Raw genomic sequence first — 24,978 nt, forward strand, 5'->3', positions numbered from 1 at the left:
ATTCTGGAATGAAACGGTTCCATGAAAAGATACGTCCTTGCTTCTGGAAACTCTTGCTATTCAACAGACAGTAAAATTAACATCAAACCAACCAACAGGGGTTGGTTGCTTCAGCCAGCCTGAAAGGAAGAAAACTTTTTTCTCTGTTTTCACATTCCCCCCTTCTTCATAGACCTGAACAGTCACATCAAGCAAGGTGCTGTCAGGTTTCCCTAGGCTGTAACATTCATACTGTATCACTGATTTCCCAAACAGTGCCTGTCAACACTGGGAAAAGGGTCTAAAATGCAACATCCAGTCCCATCAGTACAGGAGAAGTGCACATGCTGTAGCACACTGCAGTGGTAGGCCCAAACTAAAGTGTCAAAGTGTTCATTTGAGGCATCAAGCCTTCCTCAGTATACACACAGTAATTAAAAATAAATAAATAGATAGAGAGGTGATCATTTGACAATCAACAATTCTCTGCAAGGAAAGCAGAGAAGTGCAGAGGAGGCTGACCCTGTAAGAAAGGATGTACAGTGACTGGGGGCCATCCTCAGACAGCACTGTAAGCCACATTAAAAAAAAAAAGCTCTTGCTTTTTTAAGGTGTGCCACTTAAATAACAAAGACCTCTTTTTTAACCTTGTATTTCACATTTGCTAGACTGGCAGAACCACTTTAACCTAGAAGTCTCTGTGTATAATCTTCATTTCTTGTCTGTCCTCTTTTGTTTTTATCTTACATTCTATGTGTGTACAGCTGGTATATAAAGAACCTTGGCCTGAAGAGAACTAAAAATCACTCAGAAATCCTCACTGTAGAAAGAAATCACTGCATTATAGGATTAATCCGTTGAAAAAGCTTTTTTTTTAAAGCTGCAAAAACTGTTGAAACTGGCCATGTGTAAAGTCAAGGTTAGCTGCTGACTCCAGGAGAAAGGCAGAGCAGTTGGTGTCACCAAACAAGAGATGATTCGTTTCACAGTCCCAGAGTGTCATTCCCAAACCTCTGATAACCTCCTCAGGTGAGAGAACTCACATCACTTCACATTTCAAAGGTAAAGCCCTAAATAATTGCCTTAGTAAAAGCAATGAGGATTATAAAACCCAGAAAGCTGTGATTTTATCAAAACAAATATGAACAAGATTTTTGAAAGAAATTCTAGGTGTTCTTATGTATTTTAAAGCACCATTTTTCGTTTACCACATTGCACTTTTGCAAATGTCTAAATTTCAAATAAGTCAGCTTTTCTTTCCAAATGTTTGCTTTCTTTCAGTTTAGGTACAAGTTTAGATACAACCCCCACATAACAGTACACGATATGATTTTTTTAAATGATGCAGAATACAGATTTATGGCAAATGCTGCAGTAATCACGTGTATCCTGATGTTGATTACCCAAACCTCAGTTATCTAAAATTCCTGCTCGCTGAAATAAGGTTGTAACGCTGCTGTACCTAACTATCAGGGGAACCTATTTAACATGATTAACTGAAACCCTGATCCTCTGAATTCATGTTCCCTCTGACATTTGGATTATTAAAGCTATAACTGCTCTGAAAAAGAAAAGGCTAAAATGAGCTAAGAGGCAAAGACTTTTCTAATGACTTTGTTATTTTAAAAGGAATGCCAGGTGCTTACCCAGGCAAGTAGAAGGCAGAGTCCCCAGTTGGAGTGGCCTGCGATGTGCTCAGACACGACACCTGAAGGCACAGAAAGGCTGAGACCAAGGAGTACCAGAGTTACAGTAATATGATTACACGCTTGCATAGTTAAGGAATGTGAAAATCTTGATGGTTCAGTGGCAAGTCTGCTGGTCATTTTGTGTGTGTAATTATTATTGATTTACTTCGTGACAGCATCTCAGAGAAAGCACAAAAAAAAAAATCCAGATGTAAAGGCAGATTTTAAATGGTATTTTCATTTGGCGTTAATTATTTTTATGGTGTGTTTAATTCTGCTTTCTAAGATATAATTTTTTTTCCCTTGACTTCAAGTTATCATGTACTCTGCTTTAGCAAAATGAAGCAATCAAGTGTGGAATGGACACTGAAGGCAAAGACTCAATAAAAGAGCAGCATGCTTTTCAATCTGGCCTTTTAAAACATCCACTATCAGAGGGCTTTGGAGGTTTAAGGGATTAGATACCATGACACATCTGTCAGATTATTATGTAAGAAAACTGTCCTGCTGTTTTCTGTGGGTAGAATGTCTGCTATGGAATATTTAAAAATAGTTTTAAAAACAAAACCACACAAAATAAGCAGTATTTAATTTGCTTCAAAGTGTGTTTTCATGGGAAAAAAAGATAACTTATTTTTCCTGGCCTAATATATTTAGCACTGTGACTGCAGGTTTCTATCTGAATATGGATTAACAGAATACACATGCTTTTACTGTTCACAGCAGAGATTATGCAAAGATATCAGGATTTGTAGGTTGGCCTAACTTAGCTATAATTTACAGAGCCAGGAATCACCGACAGCATGCAAAGAATAGCAATGAAATATGAAATGATAATTCATGTTACATTCCAGTTACATGCTTAACAGCATTTAAATGACTGCTGAACTTAGGAAGCTTTTTTGTCTGAAACTAAAGCCAAACTAATTTTATAAAAAATACCAAATATCATCCTCGTGCTCACATGCTTTGTTTGGGTAACACAATTACACCTTGCCAGTGGTGTGGCAGCAGTGTCCACATCCTGCTGCTGAGGGCACTGCAGAGCAACGACCCATCTCCAAATTCACATCACACATGGCTGGAAAGCTGCTGCTTCATTAAAATTATGATGAGAAGCAGAAGTCTGAAGCCATCATCCACCACCAGTTGGATACTACAAATTTAAACAATTATTGTAAGTTCTGTATTGGTCAGTTCTGATCTTCAAGTTCTGCAATTCTCATGCCCCTGCTGTGCTCTTTTAGACATCTCACCCTTACAGCAGGGGAGCAGATGATGCAGGGCTGTTTAGGTGGTGAGAGCTACAGAACTGTGCTACACAAACAAGTCACAAGAAGCAAACACAGCAAGAGATGAATTGGATGTTTCTCCCATTCCCATAATTTTTCTCTCTCACAGCACCTGAAATCTACCTTTGCCAGGAATTCCATTACCAACTGCACAAAGCATTTTAGGCTCTGCTTTGCATAGACAGATGAACAGAAAATAGTTGTCAACAGACAGAAGCTAGAAAGAGGCAAACTAAAAATCATCAACTATAGATTATGATCGCTATTAAATATGGCCAAACATGGGGGAACAGATGGGGAGTTTTTTAAATACATATATTATAAATAAACAAACAAATAAACAGTTTCTCCCAAACCTGACCTTCACAGGAGCACAGTATGACCATGAGAAGTAATCCCTGCTCAAGGATCAATCCTAACTGTTTTTTTCATACTGACATTATCACAATTTGGAGCTACAGGGTTCCAGTCTCAAGCAATAACCCATTATTCTCAAAGGGTGCAGGCTGAAGCAAGAAACTCCTGTGCAGCTGCACTTCCTGATTACACAAAGGAAAAAATTATATCAGGGCACTTCCTGAGCACACAACGCTCTCAGTGCAGACACACGCTCACCATTTCAAGATCATCACCCCACTCACACAGTGGCCCTCAGTTTTTAATGTTTCCCTACACTTTCCACGAGTGGGAACCTAAAGGCAGCATGTTCTCAGCCACATAAACTCATTTCACCAAAATCTCCCCGAACTTGTGGTCTAAGACTGTTTCACTCTTGTCATTTCTGCAAACCAGAGCATCCTGAGCAGGTTTGCACTGACCAAAGACTGGGGGAGCAGGAGCCATGAAAATATACATTTCAGTCTAAATAAGAATGGTTCAATCACAGCATTGCAGATTATAAAGATGAATAGATAACTTGTTAGTAAAGGATAAACACCTTTTGTTCACAGGAATTGTACAAACTTAGTCTGTAAACATTAAGTCATATTTTCTCTTTGTGTGTACCACTGGCATTCATTCTGAAGTCAGTTTAATTCACATTGGTAATTTTACACAGTTTAGTAGGTAAAATACCATTAATGATTGATTATGTACATACACAGACAACTACTACAGTGAGTCAAAAGAACAGTCGGGTCATCAATTCAACATTTTTCAGAAGAAGAGGGTTTCTAGGAAACTGTGCCACAGTGGAGATTCAGAAACGCACGAGGGTCTCTCGTTTAGATGTCTCCTGTGCCAGCGCTCCTCCCTCAGCTGGGTTCCCTTGCCTGACTTTACAACCCATGATTAATCTCACTAATCTAGGAAGAGAGAATACTCTTGCTGCATTGTTGGAAGTCAGAATTAGGAATGCGAGTTCAGCCCATAGAACAAAGTGATCCATTATCTTGTACAGCAGCCTTCCTGAATTCAGCTTTTTAAACTATGCTAAACACTTCTCATTTGGGCAGAATCAATGTACCCCCACTGTATAAAACTAGCCAAACTTTGTTGCAAGAGCCCACACTCTTGAAACAGGAGTTTCAAAAGTGCTCTGTTTCAATCTGAGATGTGAAACATCCAGAGTCCTAAGGCTTGAAAGCTTTAGCAGCCCCAGAACTATTAGGCTACGCTTCTTTCAAATGATTATTCAGTCTGAAAATATTTGGACAAGGGATGTCTTGGCTAGTAGTCAGAAAAACACACTTTTATTAAACAATCTATTCTACCAGAAATCTGGATCTAAATATTTTGAGCAAAATTCACGTGTGTACATACATGTAGATCTGTAAACATATACCCATTTTGTCTTCTTTACATGCAGTCCTTAGATTGAGACTTTGGGTAGCTTATGCAGACATCTCTTCTAGTGGGAGTGAAAAACAGGTTCAATCCAATGTTTATACACAGCTGGCAAAGAGATGTCAGAGTGGCTCTTCAGGGGCAGAGTCTGCCTGGCACACACAGGGTCACTCTCTGTGCACAGAGGTCTCAGATGAAGAGCTACTTATTCCAACAGACACAGCACAACAAACAAACACAGGCTCAAAGCCTCCGGCACAGCCAAATCTTGCTGTATCTTTGCTCAGCTCTCCAGAGCCCAGCAAGCACACTCTCAGCACACTCTCACTCCCACACCGAGCATCTCTCAGGGCTACCCTTTTGTTCTTCACAGGGAACTTCCACAGAATACTGAACTCTGAGATTAACTATTTATTTATTTTTAAACAGAAGTAAATAGGGGCACATACATTCAAGAATGCAGGCTATAGAAGGGTATCGTTATCTTTCCAGTGACACCCACACCCAGCAGTTCCTGGCTCCAGCAAGATTTTCATGCAAGGTTTCTATTAAAAATGTACCCTCATTTGCTTTGCCTCTGGCCACGTTTAGATTCCAACTCACTCCTATTTTACATACAGCTCACGTTTCATTTCTGTTACTATGCATCACCCACATTCCTAATAAACATGATGGGATGATGGTTTTCCTCCAGCCAGTTTTCAGCATTTTCTTTTTCCCTGTTTTCCTGCACTTTGACCCCCTCCATCCTGCCACAGGCCTGAAGATGTCATTCAGCTGACATTTTGCTGGACGCCCTGAAGTGAATGGTAGTGAAGCCATTTGGACTACAGGATCCTTCCAAGAGTCTCTGTGGAGTCTGGGACTTGCCTGAGGCCATCGAGTGCTGGGTGGCTGCTGGCACAAGCCAACATCACACCTCCAGCCCCATCACTGTCCAAGGACCTCATCTCACAGTATGTCCTCCCAAACAGGGCTTTACTGTGTGCAGTGTTACTATATGGAAGAAATGTCTATTATTGGGACACTGGAAGTGACTGGCAAGTTTACAGACCTTAGTTCCTATTGGCTTAGCAGGAATATAGCTGAAACAAACTTGGATCTGTTTTACTTCAACCTCTGGACTAAGAAGGAAAAAGTAGTCAAACCATTCATTCTCTCCTGGACACAGGAAAGAGGGAGGAGAAAACTGCCCTTCTCAGCCTGGCACGGGACAGACTTTGTTGCTCAGCTCCCCCTTTCCCTTCCCAGCTGCAGGAAGATCTACCCTTGTTTCAGCCTGCAAAGATCCCAGGATCCAGCCATGCTCTGAACCAGGTCACAAGACCATGCCCCAAACCCCTTCATGTCAGTGAAGGGCCACGAGATACAGTAATACAGAGACAGTGTGAACAACCAATGTGCCAATAACCAACCCCAAATGCAAGGCACGGGAAAGGCGGCGGGCACGTTTTGGACACTGCACATAAGTACTTACTGTCTGAAAACAACCCTGGGCATTACAAATTCCTTGGTCTTTTATTTTGAGAATTGCTGGAGTTTTGCTTTAAAGAAATTCCCAGCTATGAACTTAAGATGGACACAATACTTCAGGAAAGAGACTTCAAAGAACTTTCACACACCTACCTAAATAAGTACTTTGACATATATGAGTGCATTTATTGGCTTTGGGGCTGAAAAGATTATTCAGCCAATTGAAACCGAATATAAAATAAAATGGTCTACACACTCAGGATGGTGAAAATCATTAATACAAAAAAAAAAAAAAAAGCTCATTCCTAAGCCTACAAGTGGGTTTTTTTTCAAGTGAATCAAAAACATCACTGATCTCATGCCAAAGCATTTAATAAAACTAAAAATGTTAAGTACATCTTAACGACTTTAGCCAAAGAAAATTCATTAATACAAATTCTGCTGCCGAAAAAAGTTTCTAGCAGAAAAAAAAAGCAGCAGTGTTTTAGCAAATGTATAAACATGTATCCTAAATGCAATAATAATGAATGAGGAAACATATTGTACATAAACATCTGAAAGACAAAAATATGGTCCATAAAACATACATCAGCAATAACTATAAACCTAAATAATAACTGCACCACATCCATCCCGTTCAGAGGCAGGTAAGATCCAGACTCTAAACCAGAGGACAACATGTTCCTGCTCACAGGGTAAAATGGCCCCTTGCCTGAAGCACCTTCAGCGTGCCGAGGTTGCTCTCTTTTGGTGAATGTGCAGTACTGACACAGATTTCTCTGTGCAACAATTCCAGCCCTTAAAAAAATATTTATTCAACTCTAATTCCAAAACTGATCTTACAAATAACTTTTAGCTTCTCATTTTAATACCATTAAAATGCTGATTCTTTTTTCATCATTATTATATCTAATAAATTGCTAATGATGCAAAAAGTTAGCTGCTTTTGTCCTAGCTCCTTCACCAGACTTACAGTCTTATATGTCACAGGCTACTTTATCAAAGTGATTAATACCTTATCTACATGCACAAAAATATTAATCAAAAATACGTATGTTGAAAGGGAAGAATAATTTTGGAAACAATACTATGATAAATTGCTTGGGTTCTTTCATGTGGCAATGGCAGCTGTACTTTACTACTCTTGAGGTTGAGGCAGGAAAAGCAAAGGCAAACAGTAAAGCATTCACTGAAAATTTCAGTGTAAATACAGCTGTTTGTGTGCAGTGGCAGAATAAACAGGATATGACAATTAAAGCAAACTGATTTGTTCACTTCATGCTTGTTGAGAGAACCCCATCACTGTTCACAGAGCAGAGACTGAGCACAGCATCACAACACAGCCCTTCCCACTTTGCTCTCGTGCAGCTCACCCTCAGAGGCCCTTCCCACCCTCCCCATCCCCTGGGTTAAATTCTCCCTTGGCCAACGCCTTCTCACCACTGTTAGCTCTACACCCTTGTTTTCCTCAGCTCTTGTCCTATTTTGTCTCCTCTCTGTTAGCCTGTTTGCTTGGACATATGTTGTGCTATAAAAATGTTTAATAGTAATCCCTGTCCTTTCCACCTGGGCTGCACAGAACTGCAGTAATAATGTTTATAACCAGTTCTATGTGGTAGTTACACAGGGCCCGGTAACCTTCAGGCTATTTCTCATTCGGGACAAATAATCTAAATTAAAGAGATTAATCCTTAGGGTACACATGGGTTTAAGGTACTAAAGGAGGGCAAATACTCTGCTCCATTTATTTTTGTGAAAAAGCCTAATCAACAAAGGACAGTCTTCTTAAAATAAGCATCCAAAATAAAGCTTTCAAACCTACATGAATAAAAATAGGTGGAAATCGTTCCTCATTAACACAGGAGAACATTTATTGGTTCTCTCAGATTTCAATGGCCCAAAATGAAATTCTCAGAATCGTTAAATCCTCTTTCTTTTACTGAGATGTATTATCTGTGGTGGCATATAATTTTAGCCACCACAGTTTGAAAGCTTTGTCCTCTTTTTTCTATGAACAACAAATAAAGAAACACAGATTTTGCGTAAGTATAAAAAAAAGTAGTTACTGAAGGACTTAGTGATATTTTAGAAAAATCTTTTAACATATTTCAAAAAGTTGCTTATCCCACTTGATCCAGATGCACCCATCTAATCTGTAAATCAAAGAAATCACACCCAGAAGAGAGAGCTAAATCAGATGAGAGTTCCTGAACCTCTTAAAACTTCCCTAGAAGTCCATGAGGGAACTTGTGTAGCTAAACTGCTGCATCCATATGTCGAACAGAGTAATAGCAGGAGAACTGTTGTGACCATGCCATTTGATGGATATTCCCACTACAGCTGCTGCCTCAGGAGTAACTAGAAGTTATACTTAATGCAGATATCCTGATGAGTGAAATTTTAAACTAACTATTACATATAAGTAGTGAAGAGAGAGATTAATGGAGCCATACTTCAGTCAAATGATTCTGCCAAAGTCAAGAATGGTAAGAACATAAACTGAATAATTCATAAACAGCAACACACCTTCTGGAGCAGAAGTTGTAGTAGGTGTTTTAACCAACTGCTCTAATGTATATCTTTGCAACATCCAACAAAATCAAAACAACAGTGCAATTCAACAGACAGGATATCAGATAAGCAGTAATAATGGAAACTGATATCAAATGCATCAGAATGACTGTAAAATCATAGAATCGTCAAGGCTGGAAAAGACCTCTATGATCACTAAGCCAGCACTGCCAAGTCCACCACTAAACCATGTCTCTAAGCGCCACATCTACATTTTTTTTAATACTTCCAGGGATGCTGATTCCACCGCTTCCCTGGGCAGCCTGTTATAATGCCTGACCACCCTTTCACTGAGGAAGTTTTCCTAACATCCAATCTAAATGTCCCCTGGTGCAACTTGAGGCTGTCTCCTCTTATCACCTGGGAGAAGAGACTGACCTACTGCTCTCTTCATTGCCTGTCCTTTCAGGTAATTGGAGAGAGCAATAAGTTCCCTCCAGAGCCTCCTTTTCTCCAGCTCCCTCAGCTGCACCTCGTAAGAATTGTGCTCCAGACCCTTCCCCAGCTCTGCTGCCCTTCTCTGGACTTGCTCCAGCACCTCAATGTCCTTCCTGAACTGAGGGGCCAGAGCTGGACACAGTACCTGGGGTGTGGCCTCACCAAGGCCAAGTACAGGGGGACAATCACTGCCCTGCTCCTGCTGGCCACTGCAGTTTTCTATGCAACACTGTAAATTGTCTCTTGATCCCCTAAAAGGACCACCCCATACAGCTCAGCAGCCTGCCCATCTTCCTTTTCTGCCATCCTGCAGACCAGCTGTAGAGAGCAGGAGAGCAGCTGTCCCAGCCTGGAGAGCAAGAGGAAGGAGAGGAAGGCTCCAAACACTGCTCCAGGCTGAAGCCCCACAGCTGGAAGGAGAAGGCAGGCTCCGGACACTGCTCCGGGCTGGAGCTCCACAGCTGGAAGGAGAAGGCAGGCTCCAAACACTGCTCCGGGCTGGAGCTCCACAGCTGGAAGGAGAAGGCAGGCTCCAAACACTGCTCCGGGCTGGAGCTCCACAGCTGGAAGGAGATGGCAGGCTCTGGACACTGCTCCGGGTTGGAGCTCCACAGCCGCAGGCACAGCCTGACCCCCCTCACACCTCAGCCCGTTCATGCCCCACTGCTGGGCTGGCTCACACCCGAGCTGGAACCACTGCACTGGAGCCCTGACTGAACAGGAGGCAGGAATGTGCTGGTTACAGTCCCTCGGCACAGCTGATACATCCCAGACCAACTTTCTAGCACTGAGGTTTTATTGAGGTCACACAGATTATTTCCCCTTTTAATTTACAGCTTACAGAGTACATGCAGGGTCAAACACCCAATCCCAATAACCCATAGTAAGTGGGGAGAAAATATCCTGAAATATTAAGCTTTAAAAATTCAATTAAAAATATAAATAAATAAATAGCCAATCAGTGGTTTTGCAGTTATTCTAACTTTGATCTTTAAAATCTCCTTGTTGATTTATATCCTATTGCCACAGAAATCAAATCATTTTTACAGCTGATAAACACTCAAGTTTACTAGTTAATTAAATCCTTTTTGGATTTTTTTTCCCCCCTCTCTTTCAATTTTAACGGAGAAAAAGTTTAAGCTTTTAATAGCAAAGTGGAGCAGCATTAAATAATTCTTTTCGTTGATGTTCTTAATTGCAATTACTGGTTTAAACTAGAGAACTCCTCTGGGGGGGAAAGCCCAGGAAGAGTTTGGTTTTTCTTCCTTAACTAGAGCAGTAATTAGAAAATACTTAAGCTTTTCTATACCTCTGATAACCTACCTTTTTCTCCTCCAAACAACTGTAAGTATCCCATATCACTAAGATTACATGTACTAGGTTTGCAAATTATCTGTGACATACTTAGTTCATGCAAGTTACATGTTACTGACATTTCAGACTCCTGAATAACACTCGTATTTCATGCTAATAAAAGATACTAAAAATCTAATTTCATATGATGCCACACAACTAAAAAATGTAGGAAAGGCAACTGCTTTTAAAAAAGAGAAAACTTAAGGAGGTCACCTTTGATTTGTATTTTTGTATGTAATAATTACAGGTTTGATGCTGAAAGCCTTCAGCCTGACAAGTACCACAACCCAGAGGAGCCTGGCTGAACTCAGCTCAAAGCCTCCTGTTTTCCAGAAACCATCAGGGCAAATTTCCTTGCAACCTGCCAGCCTAACCCTGCGAACTGAAACCCCTTCACCCCTGCTGCCCGAGCACATGTCTCAGCAGCGTCACTGCCCACGGCTCCCACGGCCCTGAGAGCTCCCAGAAGGAGCTGCAGGGCACGGCTGGCTGTGCCTTTGGTCACCTGAGGGCACAGCAGACCAGCCCTGACCGGGGTTGGTGCAAGCCCAGTTGTCTCAGACTTCCTGTAGATGAACACTCCTCAAACTACTGTCTGATAATATCTGGATGCACAAATGCTGCTGGCCCTTACATTCCACCTGAGAAAATAACACAAGATAATAACTGGGGGGGAAAAAAAAAAACAAAACAAAAACAAACAAACAAACAAACAAACAAAACAAACCTTACTTGACCTTAATTTGTGGAAAACTACTGCTATCTTAAGAATAGCTCCTAAGTTAGGTAGGGGTAGGGTCATTTGCATTATGTGATTAAAGGGTGTTAACAGGAATTAAAGCTTCCAGAAGAAAATGTTCCCAGAATCGATAATTACCAGTACAAAAAGGCCAGGGTAATTATTGCCAGACTACTCTCTCGCTTGACCTTGGCAACAAGAAAATTTAACTTGGGAAAAAATCTCCCCAATCAATTTTTAATAAAATAGTAAAAGTAATAGTAGGTAAGAAAACTCATCATTGGTAGTGCTGAAGTAATTCCTTCACTGCCACGGCACCGCAAAAATTGAGTCCTTTGTGCCGACAGGCTTGCAGCTGGAGGTGGATTGTTTCACTGGTGTTTGAACAAGCATAACCTGCAGGCTGAGACAGCCCTCCCTGCTCAGAAAGGAGAATTATTTCTTATAAGCCTGCCCACACAGACTGACAGAACCCAAACACAAACAAAGGCCAGCATTAGAGGAATGGGAGGAAGGGGACTTCCGCAGCTGCCAAGCCCCGCCTGACACAGACCCCAAGAGCAGCTTTGCTGTTGGAAACGCTGATGGCATGTGCAGAGGGACAGGGGACAGTAGTGACATTGCACGTGCAGAGGGACCGGGGACAGGACTGACACCTGCTGAGCACGGGAGGTGACACACACACTGCCCTGGCAGGATGACAGTGACAATCTGCAGGGCCTTGGGGCTCCATGGCTTTCAGATTTCCACAATAAAGTTCCTGAAGTAGAAATAACCTCAACACTCAGTAGTCTAATACCAACATGACCAACCTGTGAAACCACTTCCCCCCACAAAATAGCAACAGTTGATATTAAATTTTATAGGTGTACAGACAGAGGAAGGGAGCATTGCTAGACTCCAGTTATTAACTATACTGAAGAGCAATGGTTCACTCGTAGGTGTGCAATGAAAGCAGAGTTGCTTCTGACAGACATGACATTTTATTTAAAAAGAATAAAACACAACAGTACAACACAGGAAAGTACAATTTAGTGTTGATTAAATAATTACAGTACAGTGTTATACTTCCTGCTGAGGCTCTGCAAGCTAAACTGCAACTCAGGTGAGATACAAATTCCTAAATAACAAGAGTGCTGACATGACAATGCATATTAGTTACTGGATGTTGTTATCATTGTTTATATAAAAAAAAAAGATATACAATTGTCCTCCTAGAGTTGCAGAACAGGTTGTACAGCAGCTAACTCAAAGAAAAGCATATACCAACTTTATTTACTTGAATTGACCACAAGAGCCAGTAAAGCTATCCTCAGTGTGTTGTTCCAGCCTGTACAGGAGAAAACAAATTACTGTGAAATAAATCCCATCACTGCAAAATCTTGACTGAGAGCCCAGCCTCTTCTCAGCACAGGTGTTTCTCAGGTAAGAGCAGACATCCAATTACTTCAGCATTCTAATCCTAAGTAGGATTTCCATTATCATTAATAACACCTGAATTGGTATACTTGAAAGAAGAGATATAAAAGGCAAAGGTCTTAAAAAGTATAATAATTGGATACCATTTGGGCAACTGAAATATGTTTTCTAGCAAAAGAGTGGTATTCAAACACAGACAAGAAGGTATACTGGGATAGTCTGAACACTGATTCACATCACAGGATGATGCATACTGCTATTAAAGCTTTTTCCTCAAACCCAGATTAGTTAGCATTTGGAAGCTGTAAGATATACAAAGCTTACTGTTTCCTCTACTTGAGCAGGCTGGGGGTGGAGGCAAGAAAGGGAAGAAAAACTGCAAAGTGCCACAGCTTCAAAAGAACAGTCTGCATTAGTGACACGTTCCTCCCCACAGTGGACAGCCACTGACAGCTGTAACAACGTGCACAGGGAGATACCAACAGCTTGTAAGGTGGCAAGGATAAAACTACTGCACCATACCTGCTTTTCAGAAAATTTCCCTTGCTACCTAAGTCCCCATTATTCACCAGTTGTGACCAGTACTGTCACACTCAGTGGCACACTAGTGCAGGAAAGCATCTAGCTTCTCAGGATGTCAAAAGGCATGTCACAGCCACTTCTGGTTCATGTCCCATTTCAAAACAAAACTAGAGGGTGTGCTGACAGGAGAGGAACACACACACTGAAACCACTGCAGACAAAAGTAAAGGTAAGCACCAACTCCGTCTGGGTGTGCCACAGAGTCAAGCTCGGTGCACCAGGAGTATAACCCAACCACACAGCTTCAGGCAGTCACGCTGATTCATCTGGCAAATCATCCCACAGATTAACTAATTTAAAGATTGGAAAGGTGCTGCCAGGTCCATTTTACCAATAGGTAGAATTGTTTTAAGTCCCAGAGGAACATATTTTTTACTATGCCAGTAAGCTGTTTCAATTGTTCCTGGCTGCACAATGTATTGAACACCAAAGCAACCAAACAACGTGACAAGTTAAACTGCCCCACAGCATACTGTGCCATTTTGATGCAGCTACTTTATGCATTCTCTGAATCAGAATAAAGGAAATCAGATGGCTTGAATCCTACACAACTGGGAAAAAGCAGCTCGCTCCCACAAAGAGGACAAACCCTGCATGGGGAGGGAGGAGGCTGTGTGCCCCATGGCCTGACTCAGCAGAACACCTGCAATCACCTAGTAGGGCTGAACGGGAAAGGGTAGGTGGGATGGAAGAAAGTCCAGCTCTTCCAACACTGCCAGATCTCTGAGACTGCAGCTGACAACTGTTTATCAACATAGCCTATTACAAAAATATGTCTACACTGCACAGTCCCCCCTAATTCATTAGTTACCAGAGAAAAGTAGAGATGTTTGCACAGGACAATTTGCACTTCTCATTGGCAGTGGTTAGTTGTTTGACTAATTTAATGCCTTTGCAAGGGATATTGCGTATCAGTTATTTTAGCAAACAAACATTAGAACTAATGAAACCTGCAGCTGCATGTTTCATTAGACTGGCAGCACAAGCAGTGTCAGAGCTGCGAGGAAGCAACTTCAGTTTTGAGCCAGAGACCACTCAGCACTGAGCAGAGGTGCTTACGCACAAGGGCTGCTCAGGGCACAGGTGTACACTCCTGGAGACACATACTGAGTTCTCATATTTGTCTATTCTTGTGCCAGATGCACCACTGCTGAGTCCACCTGTGTGTCACTCAGAGCTGTACTTCCCTTTGCAAAGTAAATTAATCCCATCCCTCTTGTGCAAGGACAACCAGAGGGCTTCTGATACCCAAGTCGGATGAAGAAATCTGTGCACTACATAGAAGTTTTCAATACAAGTACTGACTTACTTTTTTTTTTATCTTGAAATTGAAAGGGTCTATTTAGAAAATAAGGCCCTCTATGTCCCTCTGAGAAGCTTCCAAGAAAGTGGATTGTGGGGAATTGTGGCAGGAACAACTGAGTGGGTATAATGATACAGATGCTCAGATGGTCACTATGCCACTCACTTAAAAATCATATATAGCATTATATGAAACAGTCTGTTCTGCTGTGACAGAGTAAGTAATTTCCACAAAGGTGGGAACAAGGAAAACCTTTAATATGAAACCTTCTCCAGGATAATGTTTTTCCTCACCAGATCTCTTTATTTCTAATATCCTTTTTGGGCTCCAATGTACTTCACGACCGTCACCCTCAGCCTTCAAAGCCAGCGCTGTGCAGCGAGTGGACTGCCCGTGCTGCCAAACCTCACTGGAGTGGCACAGCGTGTGATGGTGCTCAGCAAAACTGCTGACAGGAGCTGGGAGCAGTGGCTTTGTGGGGGCACAGCAGGAAAGGCTGGTAGGGGTCACTTCCCTACGCTCTTCTCCCCTTCCTGATGCTGCTGCTAACTCCTGACAGGGCCCACACGGAGTGTGACCGACTGCTGTGCAGCCACCTGAGCCACTGGGCACCCGTGTCAGCCACCATTCCAGCCAGGCCCAGGCTCCACTCGGATCCACGGCACAAAGAGCAGGCTGACTCATCCAGAGAGCACTTGGGCCCACACACAGCACTCTTAACTGCACTATTTTACAGTATAACCTAAAGCATCTGTGGTGAAAGGAGAACAGTACTCAGTTCAATATTATGAGTTCTCATTACCGCCTTTTGTTTTTTGTTTTGTTTTAAAAGAAGAAATGAGGATATGTTAAAAAACACCAGGAATACACCTGCATTGATCCTCCACAAGCAGAATCTTTCATTCCATATATGTAAATGGTAAAATTAACACCATTTCCTTAAGAGTCCTAAAGTGCTACAGGTGTTTACAGCCTAACAAAGACTATTCTATGGTAACAAGAGATTTCAACACTGTAGGGAACCGCATAGGGGTAGCTGGCAGAGAACAAAGAACACAGATGCAGAATAGCAACTAATATACGTGAATTTTACCACATACAGAAAAAATTACAAATGTTTTAGTAAATGCTGGAGTGAAAGATTTTCCAGTAAGCATGCCATGTAACAGCAAATTATTTCCTCCTGGAAACAGATTCCCATTTTAAGCTTCAAGTTAATTGTTTTAAGAATGCACGCAAAGCTAACTTGCTGATACTTATACTTACTAACACCTAATTACATGTTATAACTGTCAATGCAATTCATTCTTTTCACAAAATCAGTTAGGTTGGAAAAGACCTCTGAGATCATCAAGTCCAGCCTGTGACCAAACATCACCTTGTCAACTAGACCATGGCACTGAGTGCCACGTCCAGTCTTTTCTTAAACACCTTCAGGGATGGGCACTCTACAACCTCCCTGGGCAGCCCATTCCAACATCTAATCACCCTTTCAGTGAAGAAATTCCTTCTAATGTCCAACCCGAACCTGGTGCAGCTTAAGACTATGTCCTCTTGTTCTGTCAATAGTTCCCTGGGAGAAGAGGCTGATGCCTACTTCACTACAATCGCCTTTCAGGGAGTTGTAAAGAGTCATAAGGTCACCCCTGAGCTGCCTCTTCTCCAGGATGAACAACCCCAGCTCAGCTGCTTCTCACAGCACTTACCCTCTAGACCCTTCACCGGTTCCACTGCCCTTCTCTGGACTCCAGCATCTCAATGTCCTTCCTGAACCGAGGGACCCAGAACTGGACACAGCACTCGAGGTGTGGCCTCACCGGTCCAGGGGGACAATCACTGTCCTAGTCCTGCTGGCTGTATTATTTCTAATGCAAGCCAGGATGCCATTGGCCTTCCTGGCCTATGCTGGCTCACTTTCAGCTGGTGTTAACCAGCACTCCCAGGTCCTTTTCCCCTGGGCAGCTTCCCAGCCCCTCTCCCAAACCCGTAGCACCGCAGGGGTTGCTGTGACACAAGAGCAGGACTCGGCACTTGGCCCTGTGGAACCTCATACTGCTGGTCTCGGCCCAGCCAGCCTGTCCAGATCCATCTGGGCACATTTTCAGTATTTTCACTTCAATATATGGGGTAAATCATAAACCGTAAACTTAAGGTTTTATATATAAAAACGAATTTGTTCTAGAACTCCTAAAACCAGCTAAGGAACCATTCAGATGTAATTTTAGAAGCTAAATAATTTGTTTACTTTCCTGCTCAGAGAATCAACAGTTAGAGACTAATTTTCCCATAACGAGGATAAGACATTCCTGACTAGACAGCACACTAACTCGAGGCCGAGATCTACCAACAGGGGCCCTTACGAGGTACTTCGAGTGGCGTTTTTTTCAACATGGCTCCATCAAAGCAACGGTTTTGAAAACGTGTTTTCCTTGCTCTTCGGACCTCAAATAACGTGTGAGGCCTTTGTAATGCTTCTTAATCGGCATTTCTGACCCACCCCTACAGGTGCCCCTCCTGCCCTCACGCCGGGGCAGTGCAAGCACCGGGCCCTTGTTCGCGGAGCCGCCCCTTACCTGCGGTGCCTTCCTGGCGGGGCTCCCTCGGGGCAGCGCCGGGCTCGGCTCCGGGACCCCCTCCCGGCGGCGGGGAGGGCACTGCCCGCGGCAACGACCCTCACGACGGAGCTCCTCGCTGGCCCGGACCCCTCACGACGGAGCTCCTCGCTGGCCCGGACCCCTCACGACGGAGCTCCTCGCTGGCCCGGACCCCTCACGACGGAGCTCCTCGCTGGCCCGGACCCCTCACGACGGAGCTCCTCGCTGGCCCGGACCCCTCACGAGGGAGCTCCTCGCTGGCCCGGACCCCTCACAGCCGGGGCGCTCCCGCCGCCTCAGGGGCGCTCGTGCGGCCCGCGGGAACCGCTCGGGGGGGCTCGGAACACAGCAGGGCCCGTGAGCTCAGGATCCACCGCACTCCACAACGTGCCCTGAGCTCCGCCCTCTCTTAAGTAGGCAAAGATCAACCGCTGCAAACATTTGTCCACGCCCTGTCCCTCCTCACGGCTCCCCCAGCACGTGGGACCGCGCCCGAGGCCTGCTCGCACTACGACCGGCGCTCCGGGCGCTGCCCTCAGCTCCGCCTTGGGTGAATTTGTTGCTGCCCAAGCACAGCTGGGCTGGCGGGGCCCAGGAGAGCGGGGCACACCCGCGGGCACCGGGCTGAAGGTGCCACCATGGCAGCCCTTGCAGGGCCAGACCCAGTTAATATTTCCCAGGAGCAGCGCTCTGATGCCAGAGGGAATGCTGCTGTTCTGCACAGAAAAGGGGGAAATGCTCCCACCTGCGGCGCCGCCCGGGGTTGGGCTCCAGGGGCAGCCCGAGTGACCCGCAGCCCACAGGCGCTGGCCCTGAGGGGCAGCAAAGGGAGCACGACGTTCACTGAAGGTATCGATTCACACATTAGTAGGAACACAGGACCGCTTCAGGAAAGGTTATCAGAAATACAAATATATTAAGTAATGTCAGACGTAAACCACTGTCTGTTCCACTTTTGTACATGCTAAATGTATTTCTTTCCCAAGTCTGGCCATACTGCATAGGTATGGTTAGTAGCCCTCTTTCTTTTGGCAGAGTTTTCTGTGCAGACTGACTTGGCCCAGCACTGGCATTTGAGAATAGAAATCATAATGAAATTTAAAAAATAAAAAGGAAAAGGTGGGGGGGGATAAAAAGAGTCTGTTTGAGTCTGGCAAGCTAGGTTGGAAGCTGAGCTTATCCTTATGGCCAAAAGTAGAATACAATGGAAGCCTTCTCCAAGGAGAGAAAATTTACAGCTTTTATTAGGTCTTACAGATAACCAGGGTAGGCTTTAATAGTCACTGTATGGACCAAAAGAGATATACAATTAATGCAAACATGTTATATTACTGAACTAATATTACCACAAAAATTAAAAAGACTTCACCAGACAAAAAGACTGCTTTTATCTGGCTAATCTCAAGAGAGTTTTTTAATTGTTTACAAATAGTCTTCTGCAGTTGTAGAGCTGAGGCACTACAGACAGGCATCAAAAATCTCGCCCAAATTCCCAGTTTTATATATCCTATGACTAAAGTAAAAAAAAAACAAAAACAAAACCAAAATCAACACATTTCCATACAACTTCAATCTCAAATTTCTTAAGTCTCTTAAATTTGTCTTAAATTGCTGGATATCAAAAACTATTAACATACTTGCTCCTGAGGATAAGTAGCCCCCAAATTATTTTTTTAAGTATACCTGAAATACATCAATAATTTACAAACACATGTCAGGATTAAATGATTGGTAAGTACACAAGTCTTTGGTAAATAATAACTACTCTGTTCTTTACTCAGTTAAAAAACTTAATTAATTTTTAAATCTAGATTAACTGATTTGTTTAATAATTATTTCTATAATGAATAAGGCTCACATGACACAATGCTGAGTGGGATGAATGGCTGTATGTAGCAAAACCTGAATGATGTTTTCAGGCTACAAATCTTGTTAATACTAAGTTCCTGCTCTGGCTTGTTTTATTTTTGTGCCCTTCAGCCAGCCCCAGGAAGCTGGATCTGAGTGAGAGCTTTCAAATGAACTCCATTTCCAACATGTAACCATGTCAGCAATCTAGAAAATACTCTCCATTGCAAGGATACATTCCACAGGAGGTGCTGGATTGCATGCTAAAAACTACAACAAACCAATTAGGTTAAGTTTGAAACAATACATTACAGCTGCAGTAATTCCTAAAATGTCTGCTTTACCAGTTGTGCAGTAAAACAGAAGAACTGTGCACTATGCATGCTTGGGCAGCTGGAGGTGACTTCCTGCTCCCAAAGGAAACCTAAAGGCACAGGGTATGGGTAATGTGACCAAAAATCTGGAAACAAACATTGGCTTCCATTTTATCACAATAATGCAGTTAGAAAGTCAATGCTTAACTGATATTTTACTGTTTGTCTACTAGATGCCTTTGCTTTGGCTAAAAGATACTATATCATGTCCTTTAAGAAAAATAGCAGCATTAAATAGATCTTGTCATTTCAGAGGAGAAATAAAAATATGTCTGCTTTAGGTTTGGCTTACAGAGTTTTGGCTTTTATTTTAAACATGTCCAAGAACTGATCATATTATTTTCAATGCCTGTTACAGTTTTACTGTTCTACTAGAGTTTTTTAATTATCTGCCTTGTTAAAGGATCAATTACACTTGAGACAATAAATAATATAGTTTACAATAAATAATTTTCAAGTCAAAGTATTATACTTACAAAATAATGTAATACTGTAATAGAATCTTCAAGATCAATTCCATTTTATATATTCTGCAGCAAAAATAACATTTCTAGTAGGAAGGAATTACTTATAAACCTAGCAAGATCTACACATTCACATGTGTATGTAAACAACAAGATTTATTATGTTCCCAGAAAAGCTATGCTTTTACAGTAGGTTTTAAGCTAAATTTTATTATAATATGATGGTAGGAAATATATAACAGTGTTTATATTTAGCTTCATCACAAATTTTAAACTGAAAAAAAAAATATTGGTGCTATTATTTACAAACAGCAACTTTCCTTTAACTTCACAAGTGACTGTATCTGTGTGTGAACAAAATGTTAGGGCGAGGCATTCCAGATGAACTGCAGCTAAGTTTGGATGAGGATGATTTCAGGATGAACAGTGAAGGTCCTGGCAATAAATACCTAGAAAGGATATGAAAAATATAGCAGAGTTTACAGACAAAGCAACATTCAAGAGCAAAAGAATTAATGTTTATGCACCATACCTTATAATTGTTGTATGCAAGAAACTGGGTACAGTAAATACTGTTTATAAAACACGGAGGGCAATAGGCACAAGCTAACTCAGAAAAGGAATCTAAACTCTGAGAAACTCTTTGCAAAATTTCAAAATGTCGTATGAGGACCAAACAGCTTTCTAGACCTTTATGTTTCAAGCCATCTAATAAATAAACAATGAAACCCTGTGTAACACTACTACCAAAAATTAATACTTTGACCAATAGTCTTTATTATTATAGTACTATTTATTTAATTTAGACTAGGCAAAAACTGCAAGTGGCATTAAACAACTTATAAAAAGTTAATTCATAAAAAAAAAATTTATTAGAGAAGAAAAAAGATTTTCAGCTTTGGTTTCCAGCTCTAATTCTCTAAAAACAGACATGTTATCATCACTACTCTTGTAAAGGAAGAAATGATGCTACACCTCGTAATTCACGTCAGTGACTATTTATCTTTTAAATTCAGGCAACTGTATAGCTTGTATTTCACGTAATACTACAAACAATAGTTTATCATATGCCTAACATTAATTCTTAAATATTTTCATGGTATAATTACCTAATTGTAGACATCATTAAATGAGCACAGTTAAGTGTGCAAAAATAACATCCATACTAAATTAGAATTTCACATTTAATTATGTCAACGTTAGGAAGGATTAACACAACAAATTGTATAAATCTTTGCTTAAAAATTGTTGTACAGTTCTAGTGAATCATATGGGCTAATGATGAATAAGTTAAAAGACTGATGACATGGACAGAAACAGCACCACAGTGTCAGCAGGAGACTGTACAGAGCAAATGTACACAGGAGGTTTGCTTAAGCTTGAGGAAAAGTTTTATTATAAAATATTAACACCAATATATTTTTAAACAATTTGCAAAAAAATAAAGTCAGATTTGGAATGGGTTGATGTTGAGCTTGACGGTTCACTGTCAGCAGCCCGAGTCCTGCCTTTGCCTGATGATACAGTAAAAAACTCTGATACTTCCCAGGGTTACTTGCCATGTAATAGATAAGATCACTTGGCAACATGTAAGGACCTAGCAGTAGATGTTCTGGTTTTTCTTTTAATTTTACAACACAGGTGAATTTATATGAATATTAAAGTCTAACTTTTTATACAGCTTGATTTTAGCTAATTTTTTAAGAGATTTTGGCATATTTTTTGAGCTCTTCCATTGTTTTATTTACACTTTTAATTTTTTGATGAAAAAAGTGTCATTAATAAACATTTCAATGCTCTTATTCAGGAGCATTGTATTCTTCATGACATACAGTGGATTTACAGTTAGGAGATAGGATTCAGAATAAATTTAATTTGTTCTCAGCTTTCATTATCTTTTTCTCTCTCCCTATACAAATAAATTTTCTCAGCTAAAGAGGTACCTATGTGTAATATTTGAAAGCTTTAGTTTCACATATTTTGTTTCTTAATCACAGGCAAAATAAAAAATTGGTTAGTGCTCAGAAAAAACGAAGTTCTTCAAATTAAATTTTTTAAAGTCTTGAAAAAATTTACTTCCCATACATTTATTGAATTATACTCTGATCTTTTCTTCCACCATACAATTTTATGGCGAGTCAAGAAAACTATTATTAATAGTGCAGATTCATTAAAAACAGAAACCTAAGTGAAATAGTATTGTGGTTTTCCCATTTCTAGAAAAATATTTCATTACCTTACAGTTGTGGACCATAACAGGTAAAAGCGTTTATTTCCATATGTATCCTTCATTTCACAAATTCAGAATATCAGTTACATAGCATATTGTTGTACTCAGCTACAGATGAAACATTTGTGGAGACATATAAAAACTGCAACTTAGATCAATCAGAGTTGCCATGACACTCCATTACTGATACTTCGTATAAAAAGGGCTTAAATTCCTCTACCCTGTGAAATTTATGAATAAATTCCCTTCAAGCATCCAAAGAAACACAGAAACTGGAGATGAGAGAGTTCTCTTGGACCATTCCTTTCACTGCTTTCCAAATGCGAGCCTGTTAGCTGCAGCACATTAATCTGAGCAGTTTGAATAGGTTGTGGTTGGTCATGATGTAAAATTTTCTGCAGCATTAACAGTAAAAGCAATAAAAACTTCAAGGTTGAAGATTTTCTAGTCTTAGCTAATCCAAATGACTTTACCATACTCCTGCTATAGCTGAGTAGATGGTAATATTGAATATGATTTGGTTTGTGGCTAACATACTTCTACTTTTGCTGTGACCAAACAAATTCAGTTTCTGATTGGTTTTACATTAAGTTAAAGTGTCTTAAGATCCACATGTCAATAACAAATGGGTTCAGTGTATCAAATAACTAATCTGAGCTATATCAAGTAAGCAATTAAGTCATAAAATAAGTTTAACAGATAATATATCAAAAGTTTGCTTTTCGCATAATGTTTAACTCATAAAGCCCTTCTATGAAATAATATATATAAGATATTTTATATAAACAAAGCATTTGTAAGTTTATATACACAATAATTAAAATTGCCATTATGGATAGAATTTGGAACCTAAGTAATTTGAAACTGATATTTAATTCTCCACCTCTGACTGTTTAATCCCAAATCACTGACTTCCACAGTTGGAGCATTTCCAGTAATCCCTGTACCGACAGTATTCTAATCCCTGTTGTATCCAGTTGGAGAACTAAACCAGCCACTGGAGAATCGGGTAAGTGCCAAATAATTCTTTTACTATATGATGCTGTTTTGCAAGGTTTGAAAATATATTTATGCTCTGTAAGATGAAATAATAAAACTTTCAGCCTGTAGGTTTTGGAAATGAACTTTGCAAACCTGTGCAATACAGTAAATGAGATGGCACTTACCTGACCCTGGGCTGGAGCTGTGCCCCTATAGCATCCCACTGCGAATGTGGAGCCACAAGTGTCTGACATGTTAGGATACCTCTAGGAATGCAAATCTGGAAACAGTGACTTTGAGGGATCTGAGAAGGGGAAGAAAGGAAATTTTCAGTTCACTTTATGGAAAGCCTTTGCTGCAGCTAATTAGGCAGTGGGCAATCAAGAGTTTAATAAGTGCACTTTCACACAAGATCTGTGTATCAAGTCTTCCTTTGGTAGCACTTCATAAGTGGGCTGGTGAGGTTGGAAGGACTGAAACCCAGGAGCAAGGGAAATGTTGGGGAGTTTGCTTTTTTTTTCCTTAAATACAGAGCGAAGCAGGCTTAAAGAAAAGTGGAGTGGTAGCAACACAGACTGAAACCTGTTCCAATACTATCCATTACACTTATAATATTCAAATTTATACCTTGTATCATCCCAGTGGTGCCTAATCCCAGTTGGGGATCCTCTTGAATCTGATGAGTATTTGTAAACTACCAGCAGGCAGCGTTTACAGAGCTGTACTATTCGTTGGCAACACTGCAGTTGCTCAGGAGTCACCATCTCTGTGCTTTTACTGAACATGGTTTCCCAAGAGCTCCTGTTGTGGAGAAAGACACAAACTCATGTTTTCTGTCACAAATTGCAATCTAAGAGCTTTATTGCTTTATATCAGATTTAACAGCAGAGGAACAAGAGAAAAGCATGACCTTGCCTGCGTACAGGAAAGGTCTGTACAATTTAACACAAATACTGGCAAATGCTGAGTCCAAAACACAAATAATTGTCTATGTTTCTTACAACAGGAATAACAAAAAACACTTTTTAACAGGTTACCACCTGAATGCAAATGTGATATTAAAGGAATTAATAAAAGTAACAAGTTATTTCTAAATGTCTTCACAGCATAATGATACTCTTTTTTTTAAGGGCATGACACTAAGAAACAAACACGAAATTCATTTACAGGAGATTAGTACGTGCTCTGCTTCCTTATCAAAAAAAAATCATACGAGGAGAGTCTCTTGGTTTTCTCAGTTAAATACTACTTATTATTTCATCTGGTCATATGGGGTTGGTCTGCTACAATTAAGTGCAACTTGAAAAGCACATCTGTATAAACACTCCTTTTGTTTTCTTAAAAAGACATTTGTCTTTGAAAAGAAACCCACCAAATCTTACCACACTAACATAAAGCAGGTATGTTTTAGCACAGAAGACTACAATGGTTTTTTGCATACACCTCAACACTCCTGTTTGTGCAAAATTCTGACCAAATTACAGGTCATTCCATCTGTTTTAAAAGGCAACATGGTCCCTGTAAAGACTTTTTTTTTGGTCAAATTCTTATCCAGCAGCACAGATAGTTTGTAAGCTTGAGGTTTTTTGTTTGTGTATGAAAGAAGCACTTTACAGAGTGAGGAAAATTTACTGCATCTGGCCTCAACATAGCATCTAAGATGATTTAACCTTGTCCATGGAGATCAGCAGTAACAATGCTGGTGTAGAAAGTTTGTCCTCAAAGCAATGTCAAAGAACCAGCAAGCTTACTGCTGCCTAGTTAGATTTTTTAAATGAGCTTGTGTTTCACTGTGAGGGTGGTGAGACACTGGCACAAGTTGCCCAGAGACACTGTGGATGCCCCAACCCTGGCAGTGTTGG

General features: G+C 41.0%; 1 protein-coding gene across 8 annotated transcripts in view; it reads right to left on the bottom strand.

Annotated features, from left to right (window-relative positions):
- Window positions 1–18,435: 18,435 nt before the first annotated feature.
- The window catches only part of TTLL7 (tubulin tyrosine ligase like 7), a 62,355-nt gene continuing 55,812 nt past the window's right edge, over window positions 18,436–24,978 (bottom strand). For 6 of the 8 annotated variants that reach the window (XM_017824936.1, XM_017824938.1, XM_017824937.1 and 3 more), the window contains 2 exons: window positions 23,744–23,917; window positions 18,436–20,354 (listed from right to left, as the gene is read on the bottom strand). In XM_017824936.1, coding sequence (XP_017680425.1) covers window positions 20,234–20,354; window positions 23,744–23,917 — 295 coding nt within the window. In that variant the 3' untranslated portion in view covers window positions 18,436–20,233. Of the gene's footprint in view, window positions 20,355–23,301; window positions 23,421–23,743; window positions 23,918–24,978 lie in introns of all 8 variants that reach the window. The other 2 variants (XM_017824942.1, XM_017824943.1) reach the window with 2 other exon arrangements.

The sequence above is a fragment of the Lepidothrix coronata genome, unplaced genomic scaffold (genome assembly GCF_001604755.1).
Source record: "Lepidothrix coronata isolate B3197 unplaced genomic scaffold, Lepidothrix_coronata-1.0 Scaffold114, whole genome shotgun sequence".
Lineage (NCBI taxonomy): Eukaryota > Metazoa > Chordata > Aves > Passeriformes > Pipridae > Lepidothrix > Lepidothrix coronata.